The 17,873-nt window shown below is 39.5% G+C and overlaps 1 protein-coding gene across 3 annotated transcripts in view; it reads left to right on the plus strand.

Annotated features, from left to right (window-relative positions):
- LOC109895278 (sodium channel protein type 8 subunit alpha) overlaps positions 1-17,873 on the plus strand; it is a 117,033-nt gene that overhangs the window by 18,302 nt on the left and 80,858 nt on the right. For 2 of the 3 annotated variants that reach the window (XM_031822875.1, XM_031822877.1), the window contains exons 1-4: positions 3,258-3,355; positions 3,478-3,606; positions 8,583-8,674; positions 11,968-12,189. In XM_031822875.1, the coding sequence (XP_031678735.1) occupies positions 3,276-3,355; positions 3,478-3,606; positions 8,583-8,674; positions 11,968-12,189 (523 nt within the window). In that variant the 5' untranslated portion in view covers positions 3,258-3,275. Of the gene's footprint in view, positions 1-2,772; positions 2,904-3,257; positions 3,356-3,477; positions 3,607-8,582; positions 8,675-11,967; positions 12,190-17,873 lie in introns of those variants that run through there. The other variant, XM_031822881.1, reaches the window with a different exon arrangement.

Raw genomic sequence — 17,873 nt, forward strand, 5'->3', positions numbered from 1 at the left:
GGACAAGGTATGACAGCAATCCATGCTTTAGTTTTAGTTTCCCTGGCACTGTTTCCACATGCTAACGTTTTAGCCATAGGAAACAGTCAGCATTTTTCACGCAATTGTTCGAAATCACCCTGCTTACAGGGTAAGGAAACCAATATGTATTTTGTAATTTGTGTGAACTACTCCTTTAACTCTGATCACTGTGGCTGAGGTGAAAATGATTTATGCATATTCATGAATGTTGCATTTTACCTAATGAAACCGATAGTGGGTGGTAACGGTAAAAAGTATATACTTTATCTCAGGATACCCATTATGGGTGGTAACTATAGAAACAAGGTAGCTTTGTTCACATGAGGGGAATTTAGTGAAACAAGGTTGCTTTATTCACATCAGGGGAATTTTGCGAAAAATGTCAGCCTATTTGTAATGTTATTGTATTTCCGTTTCCATGTGTTGCACTTTCATTCAGTAGCGTCTATGAATGACATGATTATGAAGGCATAAATGTATAGAAGCCTGTATTCTTATTTTAAATGTAGTTCTGTCCTTGTGATGTACTTGTCTATTAATGTTATGAATTATGTCAAGTTTTGTGTGGACCCCAGAATGAGTAGCTTCTGTTTTGGCAGTAGCTAATGGGGATAATAATAAAATATGAAATAAAAAAACACACAAGTGCTAACCTTGTGGGGACAGACAATTCAGTCCCATTCAAAATCAGATTTTCCCTAAACCCTAACCTTAACCCTAAAACATAACCCTAACCTTAAAACTAACCATAGCTCCTAACCCTAAAACTAACCCTGGCTCCTGACCGTAACCCTTAACCTAATTCTAACACTAATTCTAACCTTAACCCTAAATCCCCTAGAAATAGCATTTGACTTTGTGGGGTCTAACAAAATGTCCCCAGTTTCTCTCAGAGTTAACCCCACCACAATCACCCCAGCCCCACTTGGCCGGGGCTTGTTTATGGGTTGGGAGTGGTTGTTGAGAGGCTGGAGTCAGCAGATCTGGGCCTGATCGATTGCAGCATTTGCAGTTCTCTTCCAGTAAGAGCTTTAAGCTGGGAGAGGAAGACAGACATTTGGCCACAGACTGGAGAGAGGGAAGAGCTTCTCCTCCTGTCCCGTCTCCTGTCGTCCACCAGCTAGCCAGGCAGCCTTTCTATAGAGGTTACTGTACAGGTGAAACCTAGCCAGGAAAGAAGGAACACACACCGACACTGGGATCTCTTACCATCACTGCCAGTCAGGGGCTCTTAGTTACTCTAACTGGAAGTGGTACAGTAGTTAGGCTGGTGCAAAGAGGTTGGGTACTTATTTAAATGGACAACAAGTTGTTGAAACATAATATTTTCTGGATAAAGGGTTGTTATAAGGCTATTCAGACCTGGGCATTGAATCCCATTATATATTTTTCACACGTTCTGTAATACTTGTGAAATATGTCTTTACATGAGTTAAAGAGGCTTGTGTATGTGCTAGGTGTCACGGGCGTCATAAAGGACGAACCAAGGCGCAGCGGGAGTTGAGTTCCACATCTTCAAAAAACAATAAACAAACAACGACCACGAAAGCTGTGGTTCTGAATGCACTTACACAAAACAATATCCCACAAAGCAGGTGGGAGAAAAGGCTTCCTAAATATGATCCCCAATTAGAGGCAACGATTACCAGCTGCCTCTAATTGGGAACCATACAAATCACCAACATAGAAAACCAATGACTAGAACACCCCCCTAGTCACGCTCTGACCTAAACACCATAGAGAACGAAGGGCTCTCTATGGTCAGGGCGTGACACTAGGCCTTTAGTGGAAGATACTTTTAAGATCATGGGTGACTTAAGGTTAGAAGTCTCTGTCTTACTGTTCTATAATGAGAGAAGATGTTGTGGTTCTCTTTGCTGTTCACCCTGTGCCCTAGAGTGTGCATAAAGCACAAGGTTAGACTTAGCACATCTTTAGGATAGACCCTGTTTATACCTCAGTATCACATTACACACTGAGTGTTAAAACAGTTAAGAACACCTGCTCTTTCCATGACATAGACTGACCATGTGAATCCAGGTGAAAGCTATGGTCCCTTATTGATGTCACTTGTAAAATCCACTTCAATCAGTGTAGATGAAGGGGGTGGGGGGGCAGGTTAAAGAAGGATTTTTAAATCTTGAGACAATTGAGACATGTATTGTGTATGTGTGCCAGAGGGTGAATGGACAAGACAAAAGATTGAAGCGCCTTTGAACGTGGAATGGTAGGCGCACCGGTTTGTGTCAAGAACTGCAACCCAGTTCTTGAAATGAGGCTGTTCTGAGGGCACAACTCAATATTAGAAAGGTGGTCTTACTGTTTGGTATACTCTGTATATTCTCTGTTTATATCTCATATCTCGATATCAGGTGTACCCTCTTGTTGATTGCTTTTGGGAGGAAATGCACAGAGCAGTCCTAATGGTGCCAGGTTAAAGTGGGTTTAAACTTTTAAAGTCGTAATACAAAATAATTATTCTTGCAGTGAAAGGACATGGCAAACTGAAGTAGCAAGTTCCATAAAATAGGTGGAGCCTCTCTGTGTGCCCTAAGATTCAGAGAGGAGCTCAGGAATCAGATCAGCCAATGAACAGTCAGCTTGGTATACCATAGTCATGACATTCCATTTCTGTTGTCTCAGCATGGGGCCCACAGTGACCGTCTTTTATACATGTCCTGTATGTGTCATGACTTGTATTGCTCTTGTTAATGCAACTCTCTCTCTCTCTCTCTCTCTCTCTCTCCACAGACGTTTATAGTCCTAAACAAAGGGAAAACAATTTTCCGCTTCCACGCCACGGACTCCTTGTACGTCATCAGCCCTTTTAGTCTCTTTAGGCGAATAGCAATTAAGATTTTGATACACTCATATCCTTTCAAGTGGTGCATTGTCTTGCTTTGAGATTATGAGTTTGTTGTTTATCATGCGTAAATGACAAAGCACATATACTTATTCTATGTATTGTGCACAATCTTAAGGTTGAAGGAGCTCGTGATTGTGATGTTTTCTTTTGATTGGTTGAAGAAACAGAAAAGAAGTGATACAGGCCAAATCATCCTTGTGCGTTGATCTAGATCTTGTGTCCCACATCATTCTGGAACATCTTCCTTCCTTTGTCCTTTCATCGATGGAATATATGTCATTGTAATGTCTCACAGTATATTCAGCCATGTTGCTACAGTATGTTGATGGGTGGTGGGTTGTATATGGTCAATCTTTTCTTAACTCTCTTCCCTCTCACGGTATTCAGTATGATCATCATGAGCACCATTTTGACCAACTGTGTTTTCATGACGTTTAGTGATCCTCCAGAATGGAACAAGATAGTAGAGTAAGTATTGATTTATAACTCCCTATGTACATTCATAAACTGTTTGTAAAACATTTATAAACTAGTATGCATTTATTCACATATCTCGCCCTTTCACTGTCTCTCGCCTTCTTTTGCTCTAGGTATACCTTCACAGGTATCTACACCTTCGAATCGCTTACCAAGATTGTGGCGCGAGGCTTTTGTATAGACGGGTTCACTTTTCTACGAGATCCATGGAACTGGCTGGACTTCATGGTGATCTCTATGGCGTAAGTAGTCCACCTCTTCCCCGTATCCCTCTCTCTACACCTCCACCTCTCTCTAAAGTTCCATCTCTCTCTGCACCTTCGTCTCTCTCTACACCTCCATCTCTCTCGATACCTCCAACTCTACCAGAGTGACAAGGTTGGGCCAGGCAGGACATTCCATATCAGGGAATATTTCAAAACATGCAAAATAATCCAAGATGTAGAAGCGTCTCCAAGTACTAATTCAACATAATATAATTAATTCAACTGAGTCAATCAATCAATTGAACATACAGTATATGTAAGTACAGGTATATTTGTAATGTTGCGTTTTATGTGAGTGGCACATAAACATATGTTTGGGTTTGTTCAAAGAGAAGCCACTTAAACGTTGTGGCTCACTAATTCAATTCTAGAGAGTGACATAGCTCATTGAAATGATGTAGAGCTTATACAGATGTGTAAAATGTATGATGTATGATTACTCCATTGTTTCTCTCTTTATAAACAACACGTTGCATAAAGCCACACACAGAACTCAAAGTGAGAATAGAAAATGTTGGTGGGAAAATATCCTACCGAAGAACATGATTTCAATGAACAGGGATAGCAGTCTCTGAGAATTTGGTAAAAGGGAGATTTTTATGATTGAAAGTTATGCAAATATTGAAATTGTTAGAGTTTGGCAATGCATGATTGCCCTGCCGCAACAATACATTTTCTCTGATTTACATGTGTAATATTGTGAAACATTTTGGGCCATATTTGATTTAAGATTCTCCCATCTCTTATTTCTTCTCCATCTTATTGTGAGTCCCTCCAATATCAGACTTTCCTGCATGTTAACATCTGAGTATTGTGATGTTACTAGTATTAGTTATTGTAAGGGTCAAATAGGGATATGGAGGTAGAGAGTATTGTATGTATGTATTTCTTTATTTCATTTTGACCCCCTATCTTCCTTTCTTTTTCTTTATTTCATTTGACCCCCTATCTTCCTTTCTTTTTCTTTATTTCATTTTACCCCCTATCTTCCTTTCTTTTTCTTTATTTCATTTTACCCCCGATCTTCCTTTCTTTTTCTTTATTTCATTTTGACCCCCTATCTTCCTTTCTTTTTCTTTATTTCATTTGACCCCCTATCTTCCTTTCTTTTTCTTTATTTCATTTTACCCCCTATCTTCCTTTCTTTTTCTTTATTTCATTTTACCCCCGATCTTCCTTTCTTTTTCTTTATTTCATTTTTTTATTTTTTTTATTTTAAGGTTGGGGTCAATTCTGTTTCAATTCAGTCAATTCAGGAAGTAAACTGTACTTCCAATTCCATTTTTTCTCAGTTCTTTTCAACAAGAAAAAAAAATGCAATTGCAATTTCAGTTTACTTATTGAATTGACTGAATTGAAATGGCATTGACCCCAACTCTGCCTTCTGTCTCTCATTCTGTAATGGCTGTTGAGTAACTGTGATCTGAACCACTCTGCAGGTATATAACACAGTTTGTAAACCTAGGCAATTTGTCAGCTCTGCGTACGTTCAGGGTTGTGAAAACAATTTCTGTTATCCCAGGTAAGACTATGCATGTGTGTGTGTTCGGGCAGGGGAGTCACGATGGGTCAGTGTTATAGTGCCTTCAGAAATTATTCACACCCCTTGACTTTTTGCACATTTTGTCGTATTACAGCCTAAATTTAAAATGGATTAAATTGAGATTTGTGTCACTGGCCTACACACAATACCCCATAATGTCAAAGTGCAATTATGTTTTTAGATGTTTTTTACAAATGAATTACAAATGAAAGATGTCATGAGTCAATAATATTCAACCACTTTGTTGTGGCAAGCCTAAATAAGTTTAGGAGTAAGAATTTGCTCAACAAGTCACATAATAATTTGCATGGAATGTGCAATAATAGTGTTAAACATGATTTTTGAATGACTACCTCATCTCTGCACATACAATTATCTGTAAGGTCCCTCAGTCGAACAGTAAATTTCAAACACAGATTCAACCATAAAGACCAGGCAGGTTTTCCAATGCCTCACAAAGAAGAAGACCTATTGGTAGATGGGTATAAAAAAAAGTAGACATTGAATATTCCTTTGAGCATGGTGAAGTTATTAATTACACTTATGGATGGTGTATCAATACACACAGTCACTACAAAGATACAGGTGTCCTTCCTAACTAAATTGCCGGAGAGGAAGGAAACTGCTCAGGGATTTCACCATGAGGCCAATGCTGACTTTAAAACAGTTACAGAGTAGCTGTGATAGGATAAACTGAGGATGGATCAATAACATTGTAGTTACTCCACAGTACAACCCCTGTTTGCAATAAGGCACTAAAGTAAAACTTAAAAAAATTATGAACCTAAAAGCAAATCCAACACATCACTGAGTACCACTCTTCATATTTTCAAGAATGGTGGTGGCTGCATCATGTTATGTGTATGCTTGTCATTGACAAGGATTAGGGAGTTTTTTGGGGGGATAAAAATAAACAGAATAGAGCTAAGCACACACACAATCCTAGAGGGAAACCTTGTTCAGTGTGCTTTCCAACAGACACGGGATGACAAATTCACCTTTCAGCAGGACAATAACCTAAGGCACAAGGCTAAATATGCACTGGGGTAGCTTAAAAAGACAACATTGAATGTTCCTGAGTGGCCTAGTTACAGTTTTGACTGTTTTGACTTTTGAAAATGTATGGCAAGACTTGGAAATGGCTGTCTGACAATGATCAATAACAACTTGACAGAGCTTGAAGAATTTTAAAAAGAATAATGCGGAAATATTGTACAATCCAGGTGTGCAAAGCTCATAGGCCCATATTCTGACCTGAGTTAAGTGCACCAAATTGAATGTAATTCCCTTTTTATGTGCTTTTCTCTATATGCATATTCTGACCTTGAATTTAAGCACGAGAATAGTATGCTATTCACCCATTATTAGTTTTAGGTGGAGCTTGAATAAATGAAGGTGTGGCGGAAGTGTGTTTAAAGGGGTTCACCTAGGGGTCATGATAGGGGCTGTACCAAATGTTTGATGTATTATAATAATTGATTATGCTTATGTTGTATTAATAGAAGGGGAGGGGTTATAAGTCCCCTCCCTCCTTACATTTATAGGGTCCTTGACTACAGATGAACAATATATATACATTATGAGGTTTAATATTGTTCTACAGTACTTTTCTAGGCTCTCTGCCTCTTACGAAGAAACTGTCTGAGAAATGTGTGACTGTGAAGACAGAACTCTGCAGGGGAGTGTAAGAGATAAGAGATTAGTCAGACATTCCACTATAAATCAACTTGGACATTTACTGCTAAGCTTTTAGATAGCTATATAAACAAGAGTTTTAGTGTTGAGTAGGCATGGTTTTGGTCTCAGGAGGAGAAGATAATGATAGGCAGTGACATCACTAGGGCTGGACTTCGGGTTTAATCAAATAAATTGGGACCTTTTATATTTTGCAGAACTTACTCGGAAACATGCGTTATGTTCCTGTTGTCAACTTCTGTCTGCAATTGCATTAATAAAGGATTTTTAATTATTTAATTAAAGATATTGTCATAATGCTAATTTCACCAATGAGCCAATGATTGACAAGGAACAAGGAAACGAACCCCAACAGTGTCTACAGATAAGCTGTATTCTGACTTTGACTTACTTCCCTAATAATTCCAACACCTTTACGTGTGAAACCATGAACAATGTCTAGCGAACCTACCATTTGTTGTTGATATCAATACCACCATTCTCCATGCATTATAATTTACAACTTGATAGGATTTATTGATAAGAGCTAGGCAAAGTAGTGATCAGTTTGGAGAAGGGGATTATAAATACACATAGCAATTGTTTCAGATGATTTTTCTTTATGATCCGTGAAGATGAGTGTGAAACCAACCATATGAAAATCACATCAACATGACATGTATTGAGGCCCCTTTTTCATAGTGATGGATTGACTATCACAACTTTCAGGATGAATAAAACCACTATATGTTTTAGTTATCAACATAAAACTGTCGTCCATAAAGGCTCTCCCAAAAAAAAACGATATAAAAGTATTTTTATATCTACCAGTTGGTGCTGAAACGGAGACAAATATGTATAGATGGATTTCATTCATTGGTCCCTATTTTCTGAACCCGTTCTCACTATGTATTGTATGTAGTCTGTCGACCAAATTTGAATTAAAGGTGAACCATATTTAAAGGGATGGCTTAAGATAAAAGTACTGAAAACCCCATTGAATGAAAACTCCACAAGAAAATCTGTTGGCCAGCAAGTGGGAGGGTTTTCAATGGTTGAATGAAATGTATTCAGAGCTCAGAAGGTAGCCACACCTGCAGAGCGCATTATGCTGTTGAATAAGGCAAGTCTAAATACCAAATACTGATAAGTGCGTAGGAAAGGCGTGCGTAGTAAAGGCATACATTGTTTGGTCTGGATCGGCCCCTTAGAGACTTACCCAGAAAGACTCACAGTTGTAAACACTGCCAAAGAGGAATCTATAACATGTATTGACTCAGGGGTGTGAATACTTATGTAAATTAGATATTTTTGCATCTCATTTTCAATAAATTTGCTAGAGATTCCTAAAAACATGTTTTCACTGTCATTATGGGCTATTGTGTGTAGATGGGTGAAGAAAAACAATATTCAGTCCATTTGTTATTCAGGCTGTAACACAACAAAATGTGAAATAAGTTAAGGGGTATGAATACTTTCTGAAGGCACTGTAGGTGTGGTTTTGTTTCCGTTTCCTTTCCTTTCCTCTTCCACCTTCGCTCCTCTCTCCTGGAGGGATAGGTGCTTCTCTCTCGCGCGCTGTGGTGTCCACTCCTCCTGCCGGTCATCTTCTGGTGGGGTGCTGGTGTCAGGCACTTGCGCGTCCGCGCTTTTGATCTGTGGGTTTGTGTGTGTGTTACCGTTTGTTTTTTGTGTCATGGTGTTTTGTTCTGTGTGTGATCCTACCCCGTTACAGATATGTAACAGAATTTGTGGACCTGGGGAATGTCTCGGCGCTGAGAACGTTCAGGGTTCTCCGAGCATTGAAAACTATTTCAGTCATTCCAGGTGAGACTCCCATTTACATACTAAGGCTGAGCTTATTTTGATTTCTCATGAATTGGATTCGCATCATTTCTTATTACTTTAGACTCTTAAAGAGGATGCATCAGAAATGATACCTGTTTTGTTTACTTTTTCTTTTTCAAACAATCAAAAATGGTAGCAATACATTTTTGATAGGCTTAGCAGTCTACTTGCGGTCTTGTGGTGTAAAGTGGAAAAGGTGGCCCTGATATAACATACTAAAAGACAAACAGCCTAAAATAAGTGGGTGGGATACACATCAAATTTCGTATAATTATTTTAATAGTAGTCTCCCTCAAAGTGACATTAACAGCCTCATACAGTATATTGACACCAGATAGTATGGGTAGGAGCCCGACTTTCCCCCCAGGTAAAACTTCAGGGTCTAGTTGATAACCCTCCCTTGGTTAGGGAAAACTCAGAGTCTTAGTATGAGGAACAGTAGAAATTATATTGTTCACATTTAAAAAAAACTAAAGAATAGTTATTATTATTGCCATCTTAACCTCAAAGTCAAAGTGATAGACAAGGGTTTCACACTCACACATTGTATTTGTAAGCATTTCTTATTTCGACCATGCATGAGTATCTCTTCAGACTTCAGAGAGGTTCGATTCACTATCCAACAGAGAGTGATAATGTGTTCATAGCCACCAACTGAATGAATATACAGTATCATTCAAAAGTTTGGACACACCTTCTCATTCAAGGGTTTTTCTTTATTTGTACTATTTTCTACATTGTATAATAATAGTGAAGACATCAAAACTATGAAATAAGACATATGGAAACATGTAGTAACCAAAAAAGGTGATTGTGTTTCTTCAAGAGTGTGCAAGCTGTCATCAAGTTAAAGGGTGGCTACTTTGAAGAATTTCAAATCTAAAATATATTTGAAACACTTTTTTGGTTACTACATGATTCCATATGTGTCAATTCATAGTTTTGATGTCTTCACTATTATTCTACAATGTAGAAGATAGTAAAAATAAAGAAAAACCCTTGCATGAGTAGGTGTGTCCAAACTTTTGAATGATACTGTATATTCATTCATTTGGTGGCTATGAACACATTATCACTCTCTGTTGGACAGGTACTGTCCACAGGGAACTTTTGACTGGTACTTTTGACTGGTACTTTTAACTGGTACTGCAGGTGAATACATAATGTTTAGGACATTTGATTAGTTTGGGTTCAAATTTCTACCTTAGTTGTTGTCACAATCTTAAACACTGATGTATCTATGCCACAGACTTAAAACACATCACGTTTCTGTATGAAAACAATTATCCCCTGACAATAACAGAGCACTCTGAAGAACATTTCCTTTCTTAAGACTGCCAAGCCTAGTTTGACAACACATTATACGCTGCATGAAGCTTTTCAAGATACCTGCTTTTTTATCTTACAACTGGCTTTTAAAGGAGCTTCTTTACTTTGAATTCCATTCAGATATGACTATAGCAGTGAATCCTGAATGTGGACTTCTCGTTTCTGTTTATCCTGGGAAAATAAGGCATAAACACAACAGAGAAATGAATTAAAGAACATAAACACAATGATATGCAAATACATTGGAGATCCAACTGAAGGCTCTTTCTCTGGGGGAGTTGAGATATTGGCCCAGGGGCAGTTTATACATTGGAGATCCAACTGAAGGCTCTTTCTCTGGGGGAGTTGAGATATTGGCCCAGGGGCAGTTTATACATTGCACCATTGGAAGTGTTGGATTGTAAATCAGTTCGGTTTTATGTAACACACACCACACTGACTCATTATTTGTTCCCAGTATCTGTTAGCCTTTTGAGATTTTGTAGTAACTTCAACTGCAGAACACTCTAATGGTGCAAAAGTGTTGTTGAACAAGTGTCTGGGGCAGGAAGTGAATGTGAATTTGTGCATAAAATACATCTAGTCCAGTAAGTAGTGTTGGCTCAGTCTCCAGTGTAGGCCTCTGATCTAAAGGGGCCCCAGCCTAAAAGGCTCACCCAGTGGAGATCACACCACACAGCACCAGTGGGACATGATGGGGGTGCCTAGGATGGGAACCATTCTAACCATGGGAACCAAGCTAAGTCACCATTCCGGTTGCCAGACAGACAGGTGATGATGACATGGAGTCAATTCCTTTAGCCTTGGCGTTTAAATGACCTGCATGCAACCTGTCATTTCTTCTTGTCCCCCCTAACCCTTGTCCCCCTAACCCTTGCCTCCCTCACCTGTCCTCTCTTCTCTTCTCACTTCTTCCTCCTCTGACTGAGCCCAGTCCTACGCTCTCTCTTCGTTGTGCTGTGCTGCTGTGTTTGGTCAATCTGGTGGATATTTTGTAGTTGTTTCCATATATTTTATATGAGAGTGGCCCTACTGTTTCCAAGGATGTTCTACACTGCCTGTGAAACCCGGACTTGAACAGAAAAATAACATAAGGGCATCTAAATGACATAAAACATTTATTCACATAATGTTATAAATTAACATAAACAATTCCTAAATTGGTATCCCTCCACAACTACATCACCCATTAGGTTTTAGAATCATTTTGATGTAGCCTGCCTCAGTGTAATTTTGTTGATTTAGAACATTTGAGGAGTATTCTGATCGTCACTGAAGTGTGTCAGTCTTATGGAAATCTCATGTAGGGGCAGTCTCAATGTTGTTGTGTTTCTATGTTGTGGTGTTTAAGGTGCCTGAATATCTGACCATCTTCTGGCTGTTTTGTATGTGTCTTTAATTATTGTGCTATTGTTTGACGTAGTTATCAAGGATCCTATTCTCGCTATAATTTAGTTAAATATAACTTAACAGTAACTAACAATATGGAACACAATCACCATTGAGGTATCAAAGTTTTTGACTTGAATACATTTTTCTTCATGGAAAATAGAGGAAAATATATCAACCATAAGCATTATTATTATTATTATTATTACACATACGCCTGCAGTTTAGAATACTTCTGTTATACCTGTCCAAATTTAGATGTTGGTAATTCAAAACACAGCAATAGTTTTGGTTTGATGTTAACTTGAACAAATGCACTTTTATGAGATGGACTACTGTACTACCACTGTATTACTACTATATAAACTCTATACAAATAATTAATAGCTAAGCTTGTACTTTCCAGAAATGCCCATTTCTCTTTGTTTGTGTGTATGTATGTGTGCTTGTGTGTTTTATATGTATGTGTGTACACAAACACATACATACGTGTGTGTGTGTGTGTGCACGTATGTGTGTGTGTATGAATGCATATGTCCGGTTCCTCCCTCCAGGACTCAAGACCATCGTCGGTGCTCTAGTTCAATCGGTGAAGAAATTGTCAGACGTTATGATCCTCACGGTCTTCTGTCTCAGTGTCTTCGCCTTGATTGGACTACAGCTCTTCATGGGCAACCTGCGGCAGAAATGTGTCATCTGGCCAATCAACTCCACTGAGAACTTCCTGGCCAATGGCAGTAAGGGCTTCGACTGGAACGAATACATCATGAGCGAGAGTGAGTCCGACACATGGCCAAAAGATGTGTGACACTGAGACAGAAGACCGTTTCGACTTATAACATTTGAGCTGAGTTTGAGTTAGGGGTACCAGGTAGGCCGCGCCTACCAGAGAATCTGATCAAATGTCTCTTTTAGTTAATTGGTCGATCGCATCTGTTTGTCTGTCATAGTCTAAAATAAACACTGTAATGGAAAACTTAAGGTTACTTTCGTAACCCTGGTTCTCTGATAATAGAGTGAGGTATCTCACAATGAAAGATGTCTCCTAAGGTGGATCACTATAGAGGCTCAGATCACACAACATCTGTCGGACCTGCCTTCTGGTCATTTTCAAGCATATATTTCGCCCTCACACGCTTGCAAACAGGGAAGCACGGTGAGATGCCTCACTCTACTATCAGACAACCCGGGGTTACAACAGTAACCTCAAAGGGACACTTTGGAATTTTGTCAATGAAGCCCTTTATCTACTTCCCCAGTCAGATGAACAAGATCATACGATTTTTATGTCTCTGCGTGTAGTTTGAAGGAAGTTTCTAACTAGCGTTAGCACAATTGCTAATTAGTGTTAGTCTATGACTTCCAGTCATTGCGTTAACACTAGTTAGCATTGGCTTACGAAAATACCTCTATCTTCCTTCATACTGGACACAGAGACATAAAAATGATATCCGCAAGATTATCTGACGCTGGGGTAGTAGATCAAGGGTTTCATTGCCAAAATCTTGAAGTATCCCTTTACGTTCTCTTTGAAATATTAGTTTTGGTAGCTCACAATGGGATATAGCCCACTACTGTATCACAGATATGCTCTCCGAAGCCAAAACAGTCCCGACAGTATCACCCCTCAGAGGCTCCGACACTGAGGAACGTATGTGCCAGGAAAGCGCAGTGACCTCCAGTCAGTAAAACCTCATAAAGGTATTCACCTATTCAATATTGTTTGAAACATTAGTTTTGGACTGATGCCCAACTGAGCATTCAACTTAATGCATCGTCAACGAGCGCTGATGAAGATTTCAGCAAAAGTGCATTCAAAGGGAGGCAAAAAATTTGTAGGAAAACCTTTTATCTTGCTAACATTAGCATTTCTAGCTATTTATGATTAACTTTGCTAGCTAATGACAACATTGCCATCTGTCTAAAGTACATTTGATGACATGATAATGCTGGCAAAGTTGTTTCCTACTAAATATTTGACTACTTTAGTAATGTCATCGTATTTCCAGGCCCTATAGTGTAATTTAGACTAAACAGTCATTAGCCTCCGGTCCAGAATGACTGGGCTCATCATAACTTTAGGGCACCACTATTGCACTGCCGGTAGAGGGCAGTTTGAGAACGGTTTGAGAACGTCCATGGGCCCTTAGGCTAATATGGCAGCCTCCATTATCCAATGGAATAGCCGTTGACGAGAGAGGGGCTACCCGTGTGGAGAGGTGCCCAGGAGACAAAGAGCTGGTTGCTCCTCCGTAAAGCCCTCATCATGTCAATGTACAGTAGGTGCGTACATCGCGTAATGGACATATACAATTGAGACGCTCTTCTTCTGTGGAAGAAAAATAAAAAAGCTCCAAAGTGAGGCTATTATAGTTAGGCTGTAAGGTAACCTTGGATAACCCTGTGGCAAATTGCAGGCACGAGTGGTGGACTGACAGTGCAAACAGCTCACTCACTCACTTTGTGGACATAAAGGCTATGGTAAAGTGGTTTGAAAGAGAGAGCTCAATGCATTCCAGTAGCTCAAATGGCTGCTCCGAAGTAGCCTCAAGCACATGACCCAAAATGGGACTAAAGGATTTGGCACTGGGCGTAAGCGACGTGCACCCTTCATAAAACGACATATCACATGCCACTTCATTATACAGTGAGCGTGTGGAAAGGGCCCTGGCACTCTGTATGGTCTCTCTGTTCTCTTGGGTCAGTAGACCTCTGCTTAACGGGAGCTGCTAGGGCTGGTTGTAAAAGAGTAGCATTAACTCCGCTAACCAGCGCTTCCTTGGCTATCGCTTCTGGTGAGCCAGTTGATACACGCCAGTGCAGTCATGCCATCCGTCCTGAAAAGGATGTGACAACGCTGCAGAAAAGGCAGAGAATGGTATTCAATATGAGCATGCCGGAACCCTGGAGGTCAATCCGGTACCGTTCAGTCCTCCTGGACTTCCCCCACCCTATGGGTGGTGAATATCTCCCCATTACTCTCCCTATACGCACCAGCGTAGTGTCTGGGGCGAGAGGTGACGGGTCTACTCCAATGACGGAGAGCCCTTTGTCTCAGATTAAGGGGGCGATGGGACATAATCATGGGCTATTTTGTCTCATACTGAAAAGTCCCTCATCCTTAGTGACCCAACTGGGATGCTGAGAGAGTGGCGGCCATCCACCCTACAATGTAATGGAAAACTGTAATTTATACGTTCATTTGGGGTATTATCAACATTAAAATACTGTGAAACGTTTTACTGCAGCATACTGTACATTTTGGTGCATTGTGGGAAAATGTTGTGTGTGGTGGGAAAGAATTGCTGTATTTCAAATGGTACTGTTATTCCACCCCACAGCATACAGTAACGCACTGAATTTTTGGAGCACCAAAAACATTTTGACCGCTAGTGGGTGCATGGTATTGTTGTATCTGTCTCATTAACATATTTTGAGGAGTGCCTTGTAAGAGGCTATATTGTGTGGTTAGAATGCTCCATGTATAGGGGACAGATTGAAGTGGCAACAAGACTTAAACCTGTACAGGTTGAGCATTTTGCTATGTTCTTTTGGTCTGTTTTGCTCTGTAGTTGCTGCCAGTTTGGAAGCCTTTGTTCAGGCCTCTATAAGTGCAAGTGATATAAAACACCAAATATTCATTGATAGGGGAGAGCGGTGTAAGTTGAGCAAAAGTTTTAGTTGTGCCACCCCTTGTTTCTAGGAAACCATAAAGAGAATGAATCATTCGGCCGAATATTTAGGAAGAGGTATATCATTTGATGGAGTCTGTGGAGGAAGAAACCACATAGAAAAAGTGGTAAGCAAGTTAGGTCCAAAAAACGTATTTGAACAAAGTTAAAATAATTGATTGTGTTATAGGTTTCATGATGCTTGAATCTAAAGCAAAGTAGATTGTTTTAGATTGTTTCATACATCAGTTGGGTTCTCTTTAAGCTACAATATAAGGTCCTAAACCTAGTATGAAAGTGCATCCTTGTAGCTGTGTGGGCTAATGTAGTCAAAATGTTTGCCTTGGGGCCAGTTGAGCCAATGGCCACTATACCATACAAATTATGATTATATTTGGTCTGTTTTATGCATAATATGCATAGTATTTTTGCAATATGGCATGCATATGAACTCAACATTTGTATTGTTACAGAGCAGACATCATCATGCCCTGTGTATATAGAAATGTAAAATAAGCAGGGGTCTAGCCCCCTTTGAGGTTCTTCAGAGAGCAGCCAACGACGTGAGAGAAGGGATAAAGTCCATTTGAGCAGCACTAAGGGATGAATAAATAGACTGGATGACACTGAAGAGGTACATTGACAAAAAAAGAAAACAGAACATGTACAGTATCTGTGCGAAAGAGAGGCTATGAGAGAGTAGCAGAGGAACACGAGGTCTTATCTGATGACATGGAGTCTGAGCTTCCTAAATATATCAAGAATTTCGCAGACCAGTTTCATGGGCTTAGTAGCCTCAAATGCAGAGAACGTTTCTACGAATTGGCACATCGAAACAACGTCCCTGTCCCAGACAACTGGTCAAGAAATGGAAGGGTAAGTGATATTGAACTGAGAGATCTATATCTGAATGTTGGCATACATTTAAGATAAACAATATACCAAAACCCATTCCACAAATTAAACTTTGACCTACCAGCACTATGACCCACTGTCACAGGACTCCATCACCCACGTACCCCAAGGCGGCTCAACTTACCCTGTCCTTTTACGCGACTTACCCCATATCCGGGGTAAGTTGTGCCAAGAGACCACTTTTTTGTACAAGCTATGTTTTCAAAACTGTTATGTTTACATGAATTGTGATTATTTCCAGGGATACACAACATCCTGAAATATATGGAGATATCTTTGTTAGAAAGAAAATATATTTCCCTTGACATAGTGACTCTGAATGTAAGAAATGGCTCAGCTTACCCCACTCTCCCCTATGCTGTAATATGTAAACGCAATACCTAGCAGCCAACCTGCTTGCACCAATTCCGTGTAATTACAGTAAAATACTGTGAAATACAATCCCCTCCCCTCAATGAATTTCATTCATTCACTCATTATGATTATGGTAGCATTGACTTTTTCACAGTATTATACAGTCAATTCTACGGTATTGTACTGTGTGTCATTACATAGTGCTTGCTTACATACTGTATTTCGATTACAGTAGCTGTACTGCAATATGAAATACAGAAATGTACTTGCCACTGAGCTGCCTGTAAGTTACTGTCAAATTCACTCCCTCACCTTTACAGTGTAGTAAGCCCCCTGTGGAAGAGCAAGGCACTGGCGAAATGATGTCACTCGTCTGTCTCAAAAGGACAAAGGATAAATCTGACCACCCAGATATTCTATTCAGGAGCATTTGAACAGCTACAGTGCCTTTAAAAAATATTCATACCCCTTAACATATTCTACATTTTGTTGTATTACAGCCAGAATTCAAAGTGAAAACATGTTTGAAGACATTTTTGCAAATTTATTGAAAATGAAATACAGAAATATCTCATTTATATAAGTACTCACACCCTTGAGTCAATACATGTTAGAAACAACTTTGGCAGTGATTACAGCTGTGAGTCTTTCTGGGTAAGTCTCTAAGAGCTTTGCACACCTGGATTGTACAATATTAGCCCATTATTATTTAAAAAACTCTTCAAGCTCTGTCAAATTGGTTGTTGATCATTGCCGGACAACCATTTTCAAGTCTTGCCATACAATTTCAAGCAGATTTAAGTCAAAACTGTAACTCGGCGATGCAGGAACATTCACTGTATTCTTGGTAAGCAACTCCAGTGTAGATTTGGCCTTGGGTTTTAGGTTATTGTCCTGCTGAAAGGCGAATTCTTCTCCCAGTGTCTGGGCAAAAGAAGACTGAACTAGGTTTTCCTCTAGGATTTTGCCTATGCTTAACTCCATTCCATTTATTTTTATCCTAAAAAATTCCCCAGTGCTTAACGATTACAAGCATACCATAACATGATGCAGCCACCAATATGTTTTAAATATGGAGCGTGGTACTCAGTAATGTGTTATATTGGATTTTCCCCAAACATAACACTTTGTACTCAGGGCAAAAAGTGAATTGGTTTGCCACATTTTTTGTGTCTTGTTGCAAACAGGATGCATGTTATTCTGTACAGGATTCCTTCTTTTCACTCTGTCAATTAGGTTAGTATTGTGAAGTAACTACAGTGTTGTTGATCCATCCTCAGTTTTCTGCTATCACAGCCATTAAGCTCTGTAACTGTTTTAAAGTCACCATTGACCTGGCTTCCTTCCCTTCCGGCAATTTAGGAAGAACGCTTGTATCTTTGTATTGACTCGGTGTATTGACACACAATCCAAAGTGTGTATCCAAAGTGTAATTAATAACGTCACCATGCTCAAAGGGTTATTCAATGTCAGCTAACCCTATTTTTACCGATCTACTAATAGGTGTCCTTCTTTGTGAG

Source organism: Oncorhynchus kisutch, linkage group LG1 (assembly GCF_002021735.2).
Source record: "Oncorhynchus kisutch isolate 150728-3 linkage group LG1, Okis_V2, whole genome shotgun sequence".
In the NCBI taxonomy this organism is placed as follows: Eukaryota; Metazoa; Chordata; class Actinopteri; order Salmoniformes; family Salmonidae; genus Oncorhynchus; species Oncorhynchus kisutch.